This window comes from Hydra vulgaris, chromosome 02, assembly GCF_038396675.1.
Source record: "Hydra vulgaris chromosome 02, alternate assembly HydraT2T_AEP".
Taxonomy (NCBI): domain Eukaryota; kingdom Metazoa; phylum Cnidaria; class Hydrozoa; order Anthoathecata; family Hydridae; genus Hydra; species Hydra vulgaris.
In genome coordinates this window covers 13,857,213-13,875,000 of record NC_088921.1, presented here as the reverse complement: position 1 = coordinate 13,875,000, position 17,788 = coordinate 13,857,213, and the positions used below count along the sequence as shown (strand labels likewise).

At 28.3% G+C, this 17,788-nt stretch overlaps 1 protein-coding gene and 1 long non-coding RNA gene across 4 annotated transcripts in view; both read left to right on the top strand.

Moving 5' to 3' along the window:
• Nucleotides 1-1,741, top strand: part of LOC136076396 (uncharacterized) — a 7,267-nt gene extending 5,526 nt beyond the window's left edge. Inside the window, exon 5 of the long non-coding RNA XR_010636233.1 lies at nucleotides 1,633-1,741. This is a non-coding gene — a long non-coding RNA (uncharacterized LOC136076396). The remainder of the gene's footprint in view (nucleotides 1-1,632) is intronic.
• A 9,708-nt stretch (nucleotides 1,742-11,449) lies between these two features.
• Nucleotides 11,450-17,788, top strand: part of LOC136076751 (uncharacterized) — a 35,299-nt gene continuing 28,960 nt past the window's right edge. For 2 of the 3 annotated variants that reach the window (XM_065790175.1, XM_065790174.1), the window contains exons 1-2: nucleotides 11,450-11,579; nucleotides 14,992-15,021. In XM_065790175.1, the coding sequence (XP_065646247.1) occupies nucleotides 11,514-11,579; nucleotides 14,992-15,021 (96 nt within the window). In that variant the 5' untranslated portion in view covers nucleotides 11,450-11,513. The remainder of the gene's footprint in view (nucleotides 11,580-14,991; nucleotides 15,022-17,788) is intronic. The other variant, XM_065790176.1, reaches the window with a different exon arrangement.

The following is a 17,788-nucleotide window of genomic DNA, read 5'->3' as shown; positions in this document are numbered from 1 at the left end:
AAGCCATAGGCGAGCCACCTTCATGCTTGACTGTTTTTGTAAGATTTCTATCTAAGAGTGCATCACAAGGTCTGCGCCAAACTCTTTGTCATTTTTTAAAGCCAAATATTTGACATTTATTCTTATCAGACCATAACACTAAGTTACAAAATGCCTCACTCTTGTTAATATGCATATGTTAATATATTTTTTTTTGTTTATACGACTATTAAGGGGTTTACTTTTCTGAAGAAGGTTTATTTAAACCACCTAAATTATTAAACCACTTAAATTAAGTCTTTTATGTGCAGTTCGACAGGAAACATTTAAATAAGGATTTTCAACAATCTGTTTTGAGGTTATTGTTGAATTTTTTTTTCTATCAGTGCAATTAGGATATTGGTTCTTGTTGAAGTCTTAATGGGGCGACCAAGTCTTTTCTGATTTTCAGCAGAACCAGTTGTTTCATATTTTATACACATCTTCCTAACACCACTTACTGATATTTAATATTTTTCATCACATTGCTTGTAGGTTAGGCCCTTTTTTCGATCTCAAGTGATCCGAGATCTGATGTCCGATGAATAAATTTGATGATAAACTATTATTATTAGTTTTACTCTTTCTAAAAATAAATTTCAAAAAATTAAGTTTAGAATGCTTATTGTTAATAACTTTAACAAAATATTTTTGATATTAATCCATTTTAGTGAATAGTTATTGACAAAACATATTTCATAATAAAAATGTAGATGTTTCTTACTTTGGTCACATTTATTTTAGACAGAAAAAATGTTAGTTAGCAAATTTCATTATATTCAGTAAACTCCTGGCTAATCAAACCTCCATGGGGTATAAGAATTTACTTCAAATAACCCAAAATTCGAATAACTGAAAATGATCTTTAAAGTGACCTACTTTAAGTTACTTTCAATTTTAATAAAAGTAGAAAGTAAAAAAAAATAAAGACCCCTGGAATGAGGTGTTTCTTAAGTTTTATCCTTCTTAAACAATAAATGTTTTACAATTTATTAAAAAAATAGTCGATTTTTTATTTATTTTTGTTCCTTAAATGTGTTTTTTTATTGTCAAGGGGAGCAAAAAGTTGTTTTGAATAACCAAAATTTCTAATAACTGCAGGTCCGAATAACTGAATTTCTGCATAACGGCTTTTGCATGAGTATGTTAAAGAAAATTCACAGTAAATAGAAAATAAAAAGGAAATGAAAATTGCTTCGAATAAGCAGAAAATTCTAATAAGCGCCATTTCAAATAACCTATGTATATATATATATATATATATATATATATATATATATATATATATATATATATATATATATATATATATATATATATATATATATATAATTTATATATAAATTATATATATATATATATATATATATATATATATATATATATATATATATATATATATAATTTATATATTTATATATAATTTATATATTTATATATATATATATATAAATTATATAAATAAATAGGTTATTTATAAATATAAATTATGTAAATAAATAGGTTATATGTATATATTTATATTTACTTTTTAAATTTAATAATAATTCAATAAAAAAAATTTTACATTTGCTTTCACACTACTAATGGTACAAGTTTTATTTTTTGATTTAGATTTTGTATCTCAATGATATCCTGGCCTATCGATACGATATCCTGTAAATTTTATTTTTATATTTTGCATAAATATATATACAAACACTCACACACATTAATCTTAAAGAAAATATTTATATTTATATATATATATATATATATATATATATATATATATATATATATATATATATATATATATATATATATATATATCTATTAATTGTATATTTTAAGCTTTTTTATATTTATCATTGTATTTTACTGTTTGTATTAAAAAACGATTTTGGAAATATTGCAAGAGCGGAGTTCAACTTGCAATTTAGTTTTATTTGTCAAATCAATATATATTATAGCCACATTTTAATACGTTAAATAATATTTTGCGATATTTTCTACAGCACATTTAAGCGTTGATTCAACGTTATATTTCAACCTTTACTCGGCGTCTTTGAGTCACGTTAAATTGACGTTTTACTAACAACGTTACAAATCCTTGCAAAATAGACTGATTTAACAGCGTTTATGCAACGCTTTTTAGGTAACCTTTTTTCAACGTTAAGTTGCGACGTTTATTCAACGCTTTTTATGTAACGCTATTTCAACGTTTAGTTGCGACATTTTTGTAACGTCATTTAGTAACGTTTTTTCAACGTTACGCTTTAACGTTTAATCAACGTCTATTAAACAACGCTACATATCTTTGCAAAATCGATTGCTTTGTCAACGTTTCCGCAACATCTTTTGCGACCGGTTTTCAACGTTGATTCAACGCTGACATGTTTGCTGGGTGTAGTTTTGTAATAAAACTTCATTGTTAATTTACTGTTTTTTGTTAAGGTGTGAAAACATTGTTTTGGGTATCTTCAGAGAGTGTAAATATTTTTTGATGAAAATTGGCAATTAGATAGAAAATACCTGTAAAAAACTAAATGAACACTTTAGAAAAATAAATCAACAAGTCTTCTAATCAATGCTCATAAATAATGAAATTTTTAATATTAATTAAGTTACCGGAAACGTAAGTAACTGCAAAATAAAACCATAAAATAAACTTAAAACATTCTTCTTTTAAAATAGACTCTATTTTGATATGAAATTATAAAAAAGAAGATAACAAAACACATCGTTACAACACGTCAAACACGCTGTGAAAAAAAGGTCATAGATTTTCACTACAAAGTTGGTGCTGTAAAATGCCAGATACCTACTTACGGTAGATGCGTGCATTGCGTCGTGAGGGCCAGTTTATTGGTATTGTCTAAGGCTTCCCTAATTTTTCTTTCAAATTTATATGAGCTCAAAGCTAAAATTTTAGCATCAGTCTATCATCATCAGTCTAGAAAATACTTTCGTAACAAAAAATTTTATGTTTTGATAGACCAAAAAAACTCCATTTTCTATCATGAACCAACTTCGTAAAAATCTGTGTTGTAAAAATCTACATTTCAAACGAGTTTCACCTAAATATGTTTTACTGCAACTGCAAATTAGTTTATAAACTAAATTAGATTGCTGAAGCATGGAAATGAGGATTTTTTTGTTTCTAAATTAGAATTATATTTAAAAACAGCTCTGTAACCAAAATTCCAATACACATTTTTAAGTTTCAGACTTGTAGAGGGATCCACGTTATTAAAAATATTCTAAGATTATTAAAGGAGGTAGGTTTTTTTTGTGTCAGATAAAGATTTATATAACTTTTTATAAGTTTTTTAACTGTTTGTTTTAGTTTAAATTTATTGCAACCATTTTCAGCTAACACTAGTATCAATTTCTTGTTGTAAACATTGCTTACATTGCAAACCTTATAGGCTCTATGAATGAAATTAGTAAAGATAGCTTCAAAAGCATGCCAATATTCAATTACCAATATTCAAGTTCAATTTAGTTGAATTTGAATATTGGCAATTCTTTCCATCAAGTAAATCTTAAACTTGTACTGGCCATATTTGTTATTGATAATATTAATGATAAACTCGTGATTTATTTTTTTCTTCAAGCACCATTAAATATTCAAGTTTCATACTTTCTTAATTAAGAATATTAGGTAACTTGTTTACTTGTTCGATTGATTAAACACGTGACTCTCTTCAATGTATTGTAAAAAAAATTTTCTATTAATATTATTATTTAATGCATTTGATCCATGGTGTTGAAAAAATTCATCTGATATAACAATCAAAGCAAGACCAAACGGTTCTGAATTTTCTGATTGACGTAGACGCCTTGCCAGATAAAAAATGTAATTTAGGAGAGCTAGATAGATAAGCTTATTTATTTTTTAAATTTAAGTTTAGTTTTTTCGGATAAATCTTAATCATTTTTGAGCGTATTGAAAATAATTTATGTAGCTTACTTTAAGAAGATCGGGAACCGGGGCAAGCTGCCTCGAGCGCCGCGAAAATTTTTTTTTCTATAACAGTCATCATAACTTTATCAAATGTCTTTACCATAATCGATAAATGTCTTTACCATAGTCAATAATTTAGGTTGTGTACGAACACAAAGTTCTTAGTTCCCATAAAAAATTTTTTGTTTTACTTTTTATTCCATTTCAAAAATGTTTAAAAAACTTTTTTAAAAACTCTTTAAATATATTAAAAAAAGTTAGTTAATAAAACTGTTGTAATAAAGCTAATAAAGTTGGTTGCTAACTGTAATCAGTCGTGACCTTCACGATGAATTAAAAACTTTACATTATGGAGAATTTATGTTTCTAGAAACAAAAATAAAATTTTACACTATTTATTTGAAATTGAATATTGTTTTATTTAAGATGTGGAAAAACTGTCAGGTGTTAATATAAAAACTAGATAAGGACTGTGAAGCAGCCCATGAAGCTATGTTAAGTAAAGTGCTAAAGCAAACAAACTCTTTTTTTTCTCCATCAAAACTTTATGTGATGAAAATTTCTTAAAAACATTTAATGAGACCTCCACTCTGTCTCAATCCAATATCTATCCTGAAGCGCAATAATGAACATAAAAAATCTCTACTTCTCAAATGAATTTTGATACAGGCTAGCAAGAAATGATAAAAAAGTAAAAAGAAAATAATTTTCACACTCTCCAGAAACTGATTCAACTTACTGTCTTCCTTGTCATCTGTTTAACCCAACTCCAAAATAATATTTTAGGAAAAAAGAAGGTTTTAACGATTGGAAAAAGTTCACAATGCAAGCCAAAATGCATGAGACATCTTCATCTTATTTCAGTTGTTCTGAGAAATGCATCGAGGCAACAATTAGGATTAAAAAGGAGCAAGCTGTTGATCAAGGTGTTATCCAACAAATTAACAATAAAAAGAAAGATAAAAAAACATTTAAAAGAAAATAGTATCAATGATTATATATTTGGCGTACATAATATTGCATTCCGGAGAAGCTCATTAAAGCTGTATACTAAAAATAATGGGAGCATTCTTGGTCTTATCCAATTGCTTGGTCAATTTTGATCCAAATATGATAAAGCATTTACTTATTTATTTATTTAAGCGTCACTATTCAAAACAAGTTCATTACCTTTTAGCTTTGCATGTAAAAGAAGTTATTTGAACAAGGTTAAGTTTGGAAACTTAACCTTGTTTAAAAGTGAAAATTTTTTTAGTGAATATGGATTCCACTCCAGACCTTAGTCACAAAGGCCAAACTTCTCTAGCCATCCGCTATGCTCATGAAGAAAATAAAGCAATAGCCATTGCCCAAGAAAACGTTATTGGATATGCAGTGTGTGAAGAGACGACTGTTGAAGCTTTTTCTAACCTTATAGTTGAAGAAATCAAGTCTTGTAGGGTAAACATAAGCAACTGTAGAAGTCAAGGCTATGAAAACGGGTCTAATATGTTGCAATTCAAAAATGTGTTCAAGCTCGAATTTCAGCAAAATACCCACAAGCTTCATTTAGACCCTATGGTTGCCAGAGCTTAAATGAAGATATATCAAACGGAGCTAAATCATTGGTAAAGTCTATATTGCTGTTTAGAGTTATTCAAAGAATCTATACAATTTTTTCTGCATCAATCAAGCAATGGTCATTTTCCTAGCACAGAAGAATCTTTTTAAAATTATGTTTTCTTGCCCCTTATTGACACTATTGAATAATCTTTAAAAAACAGAAAGGACAAGCTCCCTAAATACGAGTCAATATGTGGATTCCTATTTGACCTGAAAAAGCTAATACCAAGGGACAAACTTAAAAAGAATTGTAAGATGCTACAAGAACACCTGACTGTAAAAAATATTTCAGATATAAATGGGGAAGAACTTTTCAATGAAAATTCTACACGCCAGTTTGATAGCTTCTGTTTTTGACAAACGGTGTAAGCAGGAGCACAAGGCGGCCGGCAAAACACTTTCGCCATTAGAAATACTCAATATAATTTAAAAAAAAAAGACAGAAAAGACCTTTTTACTAATATGAAGATAGCACTACGCACATTGCTGACAATTCTAGTGGCAGTGGCCAGCAGTAGACGTAGTTTCAGCAAGTTGAAGTTAATTGAAACCTGTGTAAACCTAAAATCTAGTGGTGTAAAACCTATGTACATCAATGACGCAGAAACGATTGACGTCGCTTGCAATACTCTCCATTGAAACCGAGGAGGCAAAAAACTAAACCTTGGAAAAAGTATTAAACAGTTTTTTTTTCAGATTTTTGTTTGGAAAATATCAAAAAATATCGTTATAGATTTACCTATTTATCAGTAATTTAAGTTTCATTTAAAACTACATTGTTGGAATTATCTGATTTCCTTAACTTATTACAATTCTTGAATTGAATTTATATATACTTATCATTATGGTAGATTAGTAGGTGGCGTAAGTATTAAAATATTGGTGGCAGCACAAAAAGTTTGCATACACAAGTACTACTGGAGAAAGGGGGCGCCGCAACTACGTTTGGCACGGGCGCCATCAACCCTAGGGACGGCCCTGCTTGTACACCAGCAGATCTCATATTATTTCTTTAATAAACTTGTACATCAGTAAATGTTTTCAAATTTTTATTGACTGTTATTTCTCTGATTACTTATTTTTGAACGGATGTTAGTTACTCTTAGCGGTTTTGTCTTATTTAAGCACACGAAGTACATCTTGGCGAATTTTATGAAATCTGGTGCCTTATTATTATAGTTTAATTTCAAGGCAACATCTTCAGTTTCTGCTATAATGTCCTGGTAAGGAGTTTTTTTTATTCACTGGAACAAACCTCAATTCCGAGATCAAACAGAGATTTATAATGTGGTAAATATCATCACCAAATATATTTAGCAATGCTGATTTTACCGTTTTATTTGAAAGAGTTTTAAAAATAAAATATTTTGTCTTTGTATGGATGCAAGCAATATAATTTTTTTAGATTTTTCTGTAACTCTACTAATGTTTTAAAAGTCAGTTAGAGATAACAAGATTTAATTAAACTCCCACAGAGTTTGCTAACTTTGGTCCTAACCCTCCAATTGAGAACAGAAAAATGATAACATAAATTAAAATCTGGTTACACCATCCGAAAGAAAAAATTGAGTTTAAAGTTAGACATTTTTTGCTCCATTTTCAACATAAAAAATATAGTTGTTGAATAAAATGATGGGCAAATACCTATCAATGTTTCATTTAATGATATATAACGTGATTTTTCATAGATTTCAACTGTTCTTGTTAAAATAGAACCCTGTGGGGATCTTTCGTCCAAAATGTTTGCTTCTTATTTAGGGATAATTTTGCCAGTGTTGGAGAGAACTTGAATTCATCTTCACCACATCAACTATTTATGGTACTTTAAAAGTAGACAATTTCACAACCAAGGTTGTGCATTGCTTCAGTTTATTTGGTTTCTGAAGAAAGAGGAATTTTTAAATCAAGCTGTATCACTAAAATTGGAATTGATGGTGATAGAAACTCCTTGAAGTTCAGTTTGAACACCAACTTTTTTTTGTTTTTTGTTTTAGGTGCCCCTAAGAAGACCTAACGGTCACGTCACAGAGCACCGAGGAAGCGTATTTAACTAGAAAGTTCACGCCTTCCTACCGTTTGCGAAAAATATTCTTAGAATTCAAAACCCTGGATCTCTTGCATCTAAAATTAGAGCTTTAACTATTGCGCTACGACTGTTATTGGCACCAGAAGATTACACATTAACACCATTGACCCAAGGACATTACACCCGCAGACTGAAGGTCAAAAGCCAACAACCCTCACTGATTCGTTATCTCTGGATTCTGATGTTAAACAACAATTTGGTATGCTGAAAATCTTCCAGAAAGCTAAAAGTATTTCAATCTTTTCTCTTTTGCGGTTTGTCAGCACACCATTTTTCATTGCATGTTACATGAAAGTTGCTAACATCCTATGTGAATCCAGTGTCATTTCAGTTCGCACTTCTGCTGCTGTGACATCTCCTCCGACAATTTGCAGTCAAAAGAACAATCGAATCTGTCAGACCTTAATTTCAGCTCTACAATTCACATTCAAGAGGAAGCAAATAAAAGAAGTACCTGACTGTCATTTATGAATCTCTCATCCAAGCAGAAGATGCTTCCAAAACTGTCTTAAAACTTATTTCTCCAATAAAACTCCACTTCTTTTTTAAGGTGGTGCATCATTTTTACAAGGTTCCTCAGAGAATCTGGAAAGGAGCTTGTAAATGTCCTTACAACAGTGGAGAATTTGCTGGAAATGACTGTAAAAAGCTTCTCAATAATACAAATCTCTTAAATTTAATTGTTTAATCTCTTGAGACTAAACAACAAGGCTTTTAAACACATTTGAAGTGTTGCTCCTTCTTGCTTTGAAAGTAACTTGTCACCAAATTTAAGAATGCTACATGACACTGCTGATCAAAGTAACACGAAAAATTAGGTTGTTTTCCACCACATCAAAAATTGATCAAATATACAATAAAATAATTTAAAAAAAAAGAGCGTGGTATTTATAGTGAGCAATCCTATGATGCACTTCATTCAGTCTTCAGCTCTCACTGGACAAGTTTTGACAACCCTAGCTATGGAAAACTGTTATTTGACAGCGTCTTTGCCTACAACAGCAAGCATCTTTAGATCAAATACTGAAAAAGAAAAAATAATAACTTTTTTTGTAAAATTTGAGCTACTTTATTTGTAAAGTGTGCCTTGTTCTTAACAATTTAAAACCTGTTTTATTGTAAGAAGATTAGTCAAGAAAATTTTTTTTTTGTACTCTAAGAGTAATTTATAATCAGAATGAAAAAATCAAACTCTTCATGATGCTTTTTTTGACTCAAATTTTTATTATCTACAAACAAATCTTTAACATATAAAGACAAAGATCAGAGTAGGCTATCCAAGTTTTCACTTTCCCTTATTTTTGTATCCTTATGACATTGTTAATAAAAAATACAATAACAGGCAAAAAAAATTATCAAAGGATAATGTATTAAATAAAATTTTTTATCAGAAAAAATAGTTCCTCAACGTGCTTCACTTTGAAGTCACGTAAATCAGCCAAAGAAAATTCGGTTCTTTTTTCTAATCACAGCACTTTGAATACTCTATGGCCTAATGCTGTTTTAAAAATTGTGATGCCCTTTGTAACATTTTGATGGAAACTGGCAGTGCAAAATGGTGTACAAAATTTTTTTATCCTGTAGGTATGTTTGAGCCGTAATATGAAGAAAACGTTTTGAGCGAAAGACCCCCAAAATGTGTTTATTTTAATAAGAACATGTAAAATCTATGTAAAATCACATGTATATAATTAAACGAAACATAGGTATTTACCCATCATTTTATTCAACCGGCGTATTTGCTAGATTAAAAATGTTGCAGAGATTAAAAATGTTGATGAGAGATTAAAAATGTTGCAAAAATGTTGTCTAATTTTAAACTTAATTTTTTATCTCGGACGGTCAAATGAACCCTGAGAGTCTCTAGTGGACATTTTTTAAATACTCTGGTTAATGATTAGGGCTAAAATTGGCAAACTGTGGCTCATATTATCATGACTATCACTCGGTAACTCGAACATTTATTTTGGCGAACCATTGTTTCTTTGAAGATTACTGTTACCGAAATAGACTTGCGCAAAAAAATTAAACGCGCGGGAATTATTGTGCTTTGTAAATAACAGCCGCGGCTGGCTAATATTCATAATCATTTTCAAATAATTGAATTTTGGATTTTCGTATAAAAATTACTAAATAATACTAAATTATATTATGCAATTTATTCGAATTTTCATTGAACTCTCAAAATAAGTAATAAAAAGATATTTATTATGCAAATTTAAACAACTTTTAAAATAATATTTAAATATTACCTTCACTTATAACAATTTATGTCTAACTATAGAGCTCTTGTTTCTGGTGGGAAAGTTCTTTTCCATACCTCTTAGGTATGGAAGAAAACTTTGAAAGAAAAGCAAAAACTTCTTAATTTGACAATACTTAGTTTAGTCTAACTAAGAAGTTGCTGTTTTTAAGTAAAGAATTCTTTTTCATACCTTTAATATATATTACATTGGTATGGAAAAAAATTCTTTTTATAAAAACAACAACTTCTTACAATATATAATATAGGCTTTCATTTTATAGCCTATATTATATATTATATAAATATACTATATTTACCTATCTAATATAGGTATATACCTATACAATATAGTATATTGTAGGTAAATATAGTATATTTATATTCTTTTAAATTTTACATACAAAATATATTTATATGACCATTTAGTGGTACACTAAACAAATGTCTAAATAAATTCTTATATTTAAGTTTTGTACTTTTATTTGACACTGGTTTTAAAGTCTAGAGAAAGACCACAATATAACTAATTAAGTTATATTTTGGTCTTTTTTTACTCTTTAGTTGATGTTGAATATTGTTTATATCCAATATCAATGTCACATGGTTTGGCAATAGTTTGATTGACAATGACTCTTTGAATGTGTTAGTTGAATGGAAAAATGATCTCTACTCACTTGTAGCATAAATTCTATATTTTGCAACGTTTATTAAGAAAAGTTATACAAGTATTTATTATTAAGTATTTATTTATACAAGTATGTATTATTGATAGAAACTCCTAAGATAACACTATCTTATATAATTCAATATCGTCTGCCAATATTAAAATAATATAATATGGAATATTTTCAGTAATAAAATTAATATTGAGTTTAAACTGAGTATAGACAAGATAGCAATATTGTTATAGTTATCATTGTTATGTTGTCACCGATCTTTTCAATAATTTAAATAATTACTACTAAGATTGCTACTTGAGTGTATTGTATTACTCCCATATATAAATGCAAAAATAGTCTTTGCAAGACAATAGTTGCCTACTTAATAGCTTGCCTATTAAATCTTCTGTCATTACTTTTAAGATGTTTTTTACAATATATGTTAAAACACATTTCTAATAGGTATGTGTATAAACACATAAACATACCTAATAGGTATATGTATAAAAATTTCAATTTGTTAAATATGATATATATTATATGATTTATTAGGAAGATATTTAATTAAATTTATGATATATTAGGAAGGTGTTCAGTATTTAGGCTTCTCTTTTTAAACATGAGAGTTTACTTGATTTTCAAGATTGGTTTTTATATAATAAGTTTGTCTTTTTAAAAAATAGGTAATTTATCATATATTTATGAATATATTTATAATATAAGTTTTCGATGGTTTAAAATCTTGAAATAAAGTTTAGCTTAGATTATATGAGCATAAATAGAATTTAATTTATAATTTTTTATAAAAATCTTTTTTTTATGAAAACAAAAAGTTAATTGTAGTTTTAAGGTAGAAAAAAAAATCATGATTTATTAGCTAAGGTTTTTAATTTTTCTCTAAATATTTTTTTCTACTTTTTTTTTGACTTTATTGCATTTATACTTGTAAGAAAAATGGCAGATTCAAGTAAAAAGAAAAATTCAAGTAAAAAGAAAAGCAAAAAATTATTTTCTCACAAGGTAATTATTAACTTGTTCATGTTTTCTGTAAAATAAAAACTGCATATATAATTTGCATTTTTGTACCTTGTAAATCAGTCTTTATTATGTAAGGTGGTTTAAATATAATTCAGTTCATTGTTAAACTTACAATATGGTTGAGATGAATTCCTATTGAGATCAAGTGCCACATTGATTTAATGATTATTTTAACAATTTTTTAATGAAATAAAATATTGCATTAAATACTAATTTATTATAATCTAGTTAAATAAAATATAGCATTGAATACTAGTTTATTATACTTTAATTAATAAAATATAATTATTTTTTTAAATTAAATAAAGACAAGAAATATAATCCTTTTGTACTAAAAAGCGGAAAATAAGTTTTAAATTTAAATTTGATAGTTCAGTAAATTAAATTTTTGGCAGGTCTGCACAAGATTCATTTCTTAACAGTTCTGTCAATCTTTAGTTTACTGAGCTATTAAATTTAAATTAAAAAGTTTATTTTCTGCTTTATAGTACAAAAATAGATAATTTTTAGTAAATATTTTTGCTATATTTTATATTTTACTTTTTAGCTTTTACAAAGTGTTAGCGTATTTAACAATGCTAGTTATTGTTATGCTGCAATTTTATTATTAAGCAGTGTTCAGACTATAAGAAATAAGAGGAAGAGTTATGATTATGTTCCCTAGTAGCAAGCAACATTGATGCATTATTGGTACAATATTTATCTCAGTGTTGTTTAAATGTTGTTATCTATATTGCACCAATATAAAATGTTCAAATTTGGATATATTTTGATATTTTTTTTCAAAGACAAATGCTGAAAATCTTTCTTTTGTTGCTTTATTAAATTTATGATTAAAAGATTTTATGTTGGTATTTATTTCTCGGAGTGGTTAAATGGTGAACAGGCACAAATTTATCCATAATTACAAGTTTTTATTGACAAAAAGCATTTTCCAATTTTGTCTGAAATAGCCATTTAAATCTGCTCGGCTGCAACCTGTTCTTTCCGGCATTTTGATCTTATCAACCTTGTCAGCAAGTATTAAATCCCATGTTATTGTCGAGTGAAGTTTACCTTTCAAAATGTGACTAAGTGGGGATTGTATTGAAATATTGGTTGTGGCTATTCAGGTCATCACTAAAAACTAGATCAAGAAAATTTTTTCACAAAAGATGATTCATAAACAAGTTTTCTTTAGCAGAAGTTCTACATACTGCACCGGAGTTTGCCCAAGTCATGTGATAATTGAACTCCCTAACTATAAAATGAGTAAATTTGCCTTAAAGATTGACCTACTTTTATTTTTATTGATCTATATGTGAAAATGCTTTTTTGATTGATCGCTTTATTTTATTAGTGGTAGTTTTATCTGTTGATGGAGGCCTGTAAAAACAACCATTGAGAATGCAATTTTTGCCAACATTAAGACTACATCAGACTTTCTCACTTACTTCAGTAGATAGCTGTAAGTATTTAACTTGATAGACTGTTGGGTTAGTTTTAAAATAGATTGCAACATCATCTTTTGCATTGTTATTAGCAGAAAAGTAGGATCTAACTAAGTCTCACTGAAAATTAATACATTAGCAGAATCATAATTGAGTTTTCGAATTCAGTTTGTTAATTTTGTTATCATGTGTTCAAAGATAGGTGATTACTGAGTTTTATTGGTTGTGTTGTCATTGGTGTTAAAGGAAGTGGTTGACCTTTAAGATTTGCTTTGTGTTGTTTGAAATAGACAAAGAGATCGATGATGAAAATGGTATTAGAGTTGACATTTAGGTGAGATATCTACATTCAGATGTTCAAATCACTAGTGTCTTGAGCAATCAGTTGATGAATTAATGATATTGTTTCAAGCTTGGACAGGAATGGTGTGTTATCACATGCTGTAACTGACCACACTCATAATTTTTTTAAATTTGACCACGGCTGTTTTTATTTTTTAACAATTTAAATGCAATAAAAGAATTGTTACGTCTACAAATAACTTTTAATTGTTGATCTTTTCTAAAGTTTTTATTTTATGCAAAGACTTAATTGAATTAAAAACTAGTTATAGTGATCGTTTAAAATAAATGCATTTTGTTTGAATTGGTTATACTAAAATTTTTTTAATAGATTTAAACACTTGAAATTATTTTTCAAGGTCTTTTTAAAAATCTTTTACAAGATTTTTTTTTTTAAGTTATTTTAAATTAAGAATTTAATTAAAATATTCCTGGTGCAATGCAATTATTTAATTGACTTGCTTTTTTTTTTGTTTCTTTTTTACAAAGAAAAGCTTTTTTCTTTAAACTTGACTAATGTAATGATTGTAGTTACTATTTTAAAAAGACTTTTTTTTGCAACTCTTTTTAATAATTTAATTTGACTTAAGAATAATTTAAATAAAATTTGTTCATTTATTAAACAATCGTTAGAAATAATTTGTAAAAGCATTTTGCGTAACTTTAATAAATGTTTCAAAAGAAATTTTCTTATTGGTAAGGAATTGTTTTTTTTTTTTTTTTTGTAGTGTTTTAAATTTTTTTTCCTAGTTAGTTTTCCTAGTAAGTTAAGCTTAGCGTATCTTTTTTCAGTGCATTTCTGAAATGTTTAATTTATTAAAACATTTAAACACTTGGGGTCAAGTTGTCAATAAAAAAAGTCATTTGCCTGGTCAGCACTAGCATTGGATGGTACTGCATTCCTGTCCAAGCCTGTGTTTAATATACTCTGAGTAATTAACTTTGAATAATTTTCACCAATTTGGTGTGACAGTAGATGGCAAAATATTTTCAAGATCAGCAATTTTTTATGAGAGACTAGTTTTACTGTTAATAAATTGTTTAGTGCAGAGTGAATTGTGGCTTTTAGCATGCTATTAACAGATTGCTTGTTAGTGTTGTTAAAGGTGGCACTCTGAAATAAAATATCAAGTGCAGGTTTTGCAGCAGCTCAACCTGTGCTTGATGTTGTTTTAACTATTCATTTAGATATGCTCAAAATATTCATTTGTTGTTAATTTGTATATAAATAATACACCAAAATAAAAATGAATCTCATATTTTAATTTGAAAATGCACGAAATTTTTTTTTTTTATACTTCAAAGATTTTTGCAGTATAGAAAAAAACAACTTTGTAGTATAACTACTAAGTTGTTTTTTTACAAAAATATTTGACTTATGGTTTACTACACATACACAAAACTTCACTGAAAACTATCCCAAAATAGGAATAATGTAAAAATAGTGTTATGCATTTGACTGACAAGCTTATGTTGAATCTGGTAGTTTTTATATATGAATAATAATGTAATAAAAAAGATTTAAGTATAAGTTATTGAAAACATATTTAAAAAGTTGCTTAAAATTTCTTTTTTAAATCTGTTTAAAAACCTAAAGTGAATCAGAAATGTTTTGATTTTAGACTGTTAAACAATATGAAGAAATTTTTGATGTAAGTAGTTTTTTTTTTCATTTATAGTTCTATATTTTTTATTTTAATTATTTTTTTTAATTTTTTCTCTCTTATTCTTTTAAAATCAATGTTTTTTGTAGATTATTAGACTTAATAACAATTTTAGCCTCATAATATGTTGCACTTGTGTTATAAAATTCATTAAGTTAAGTAACATAAATAAGTTGAAAATTACAAAAATTCAATTTGAACATCCGGAAAATAATTCGATTGTCTACTTTTCAATGTTTTACATTTTAGTCGATTAGTGCTGATCAGCAACCTTTAAATAAGTATTTAAATTTTTTTTCTTTCACTTTTACATAGGGACTTCCATATTCTAGGCCAGAGTATTTAATCCTTGGCCTTGGCCTCAGCCTTACCTTAAGGCTAAATTAAGGCCTTGGCCTTTTTATTGGTCTTAAAACTATTGGCCTTGGCCTTGAAAATTTTGGCCTTGGTCTTGATTGTTTTTGTGATAATAGCTACTCCTTATAAAACTTTATTGTTACTAGGGGTGCACTGATGCATCGGCCTCAACGTCGGTCATAGTAACCATTGGCCGATGCCGATTGTTTAAAAAAATCAGTTTTTTTAGTTTTGTGTTTCTATATTGTATAAAAAAATAAAATATTTTTTTTCATACAAAATAGAAACAAAAAATTAAAAAGTTTCATTTTTCAAAACAATCGGCATCGGCCTTGGTAACCATCAGCAGATGTTGATTGTTTTGAAAAATGAGTCTTTAATTTTGTGTTTCTATATTGTATAAAAAAATATAGTTGTTATATTTTTTTATACAATATAGAAACACAAAATTAAAAATCTGATTTTTTTAAACATTCGGCATCGGCCAATGGTTACCATGACCGATGGCTAGGTCAGTGCATCCCTAATTGTTACATTTATAAAATTCTTGTTATAATATTATTAAAGTTAATTTATGTAATTTATTAATCAAGTCATAAGCTATTTTTGTATATAATTATGTCCTCGAGATTTTTTGTTTTTGTATAAAAGTTGTAAATAAAATTTAATAAACAGAGTCAAAATAAAAGTAAACAAAGTTGTCGTATTAACAAGCTATTTTGACAGTATAGATCCATGGCAAAAATGATTGGAAATTTTGATGGATCAGGGGATGTTGTAGTGTGGCTGAAAAAGATCAAACTAGTGGGAGAGCTGCAAAAGATGGGCAATCTTTCATTGATTATTCTGTTGTTTCTTGAAGGCAGTGCGTTCGCATTATAAGCAACTTGGGGAGAGCCAAAAAACCTCCACTGCGGACATTGAAAAAGCTCTACTAGATGCATTTGTAGTCGATGATTTTCAAGCTTACAAGCAGTTTAGAGATTGGAGATGGAATGACAGTGAATCTGTTGATGAGTATTTAGCCAGTTTGCGTCAACTTAAGGGGTTTGGCCAATATTGAAAGCGAAAAATTATTGCTACGAGCATTTATAACTGGATTGCCTATTGAAGTTTCAAAGCATGAAACTTCACTAGGCAATCCAGTTAAACCATGCAAGAGTACTCATGACGGAAAAAACAAAAGAAGAGTATGTTTCAACAACAATCTCTGGGTTCTATAAAAATGTTAAGAAACCATCTACTACTGATTTTAACTGCTACAATTTTGGCAAGCCTGGATGTATTGCCCGAATCTGTTTTTTGAAGAAACAAATTGTTAGTGTTGGAATAAAATGTAATTCAATTGATCCAGCACCAATAAAATGGGAAAATAGAGTGCTAGATGTACCAGACACATGGTATTGAATTGCTTGTGATGTGACTCACTATAAAGGGTTGCCATATTTAACAATGATTGACTGTGAACCAAGTCGGTTTGCAGATTAGAGAAAGTTGCCTCGTGAAGATACCAAAAGTATAGTAAGTCAATTGGAAGGACTGTTGATGGATAATGGATCAGTGTTTAAATTCAGTGAATTTTCAAAGTATGTGGAAAATGGTGTGTTAAAAAGAAGTATAGATGTGCATATAGACCATCAGGAAATGGGATTGTGGAGCGTAACCACTACACAGTAAAACAAACAGTTGCGAGGGCACAAGTATGTCCGTTACTAGTGGTATTTTGGTACAGTGCAACACCAACAATGGGAGCACACAAGGAATCGGCACCTGCTTCTCAAAAAAATAAGTACATCTGGTGTCTACCAATTCAAACGAAGAAAAACACTGAAACTCAGGAAAGATTACAATGAGTTATGGAAACTTATAGAATTGGAGAAAAAGTTTGCCCCGCTGATGCAAAGTGCTCTTCAGTTTGGAAAATTGGTACTGTAACTGATATACTCACAAACACTAATATTGAAATTAATGGTGTACCAAGACATGTGCAAGATATGAGAATAGCTCCTGCTTTAAATTTTTCAAAAAAATTGTTATCAGTGAAGAGGTTGACAGTGATAAAAGTGATTTAGAAGATTTGACATTTATGCTGCACAAGATGAAGGAACCGAAGAAACAGTTGTTGACGCAGAGAAATTGTCAATAATTAATTACCAGCGATCAGATGATCAACTAGTGAAAGGAGAAAGCCAACATATTTAAATGACTTTGTTTCTTAAGAACTTTAGTACTTGGGGTGATGTGATAATAGCTGGTCGTTATAAAACTTTATTGTTGCGTTTATAAAATTCTTGTCATGATATTATTAAAGTTAATTGATGTAACTTATCAGTCAAGTCATAAGCTATTTATGTATATAATTACACCCTCGAGAATTTTTGTTTCTGTAAATGTTTTA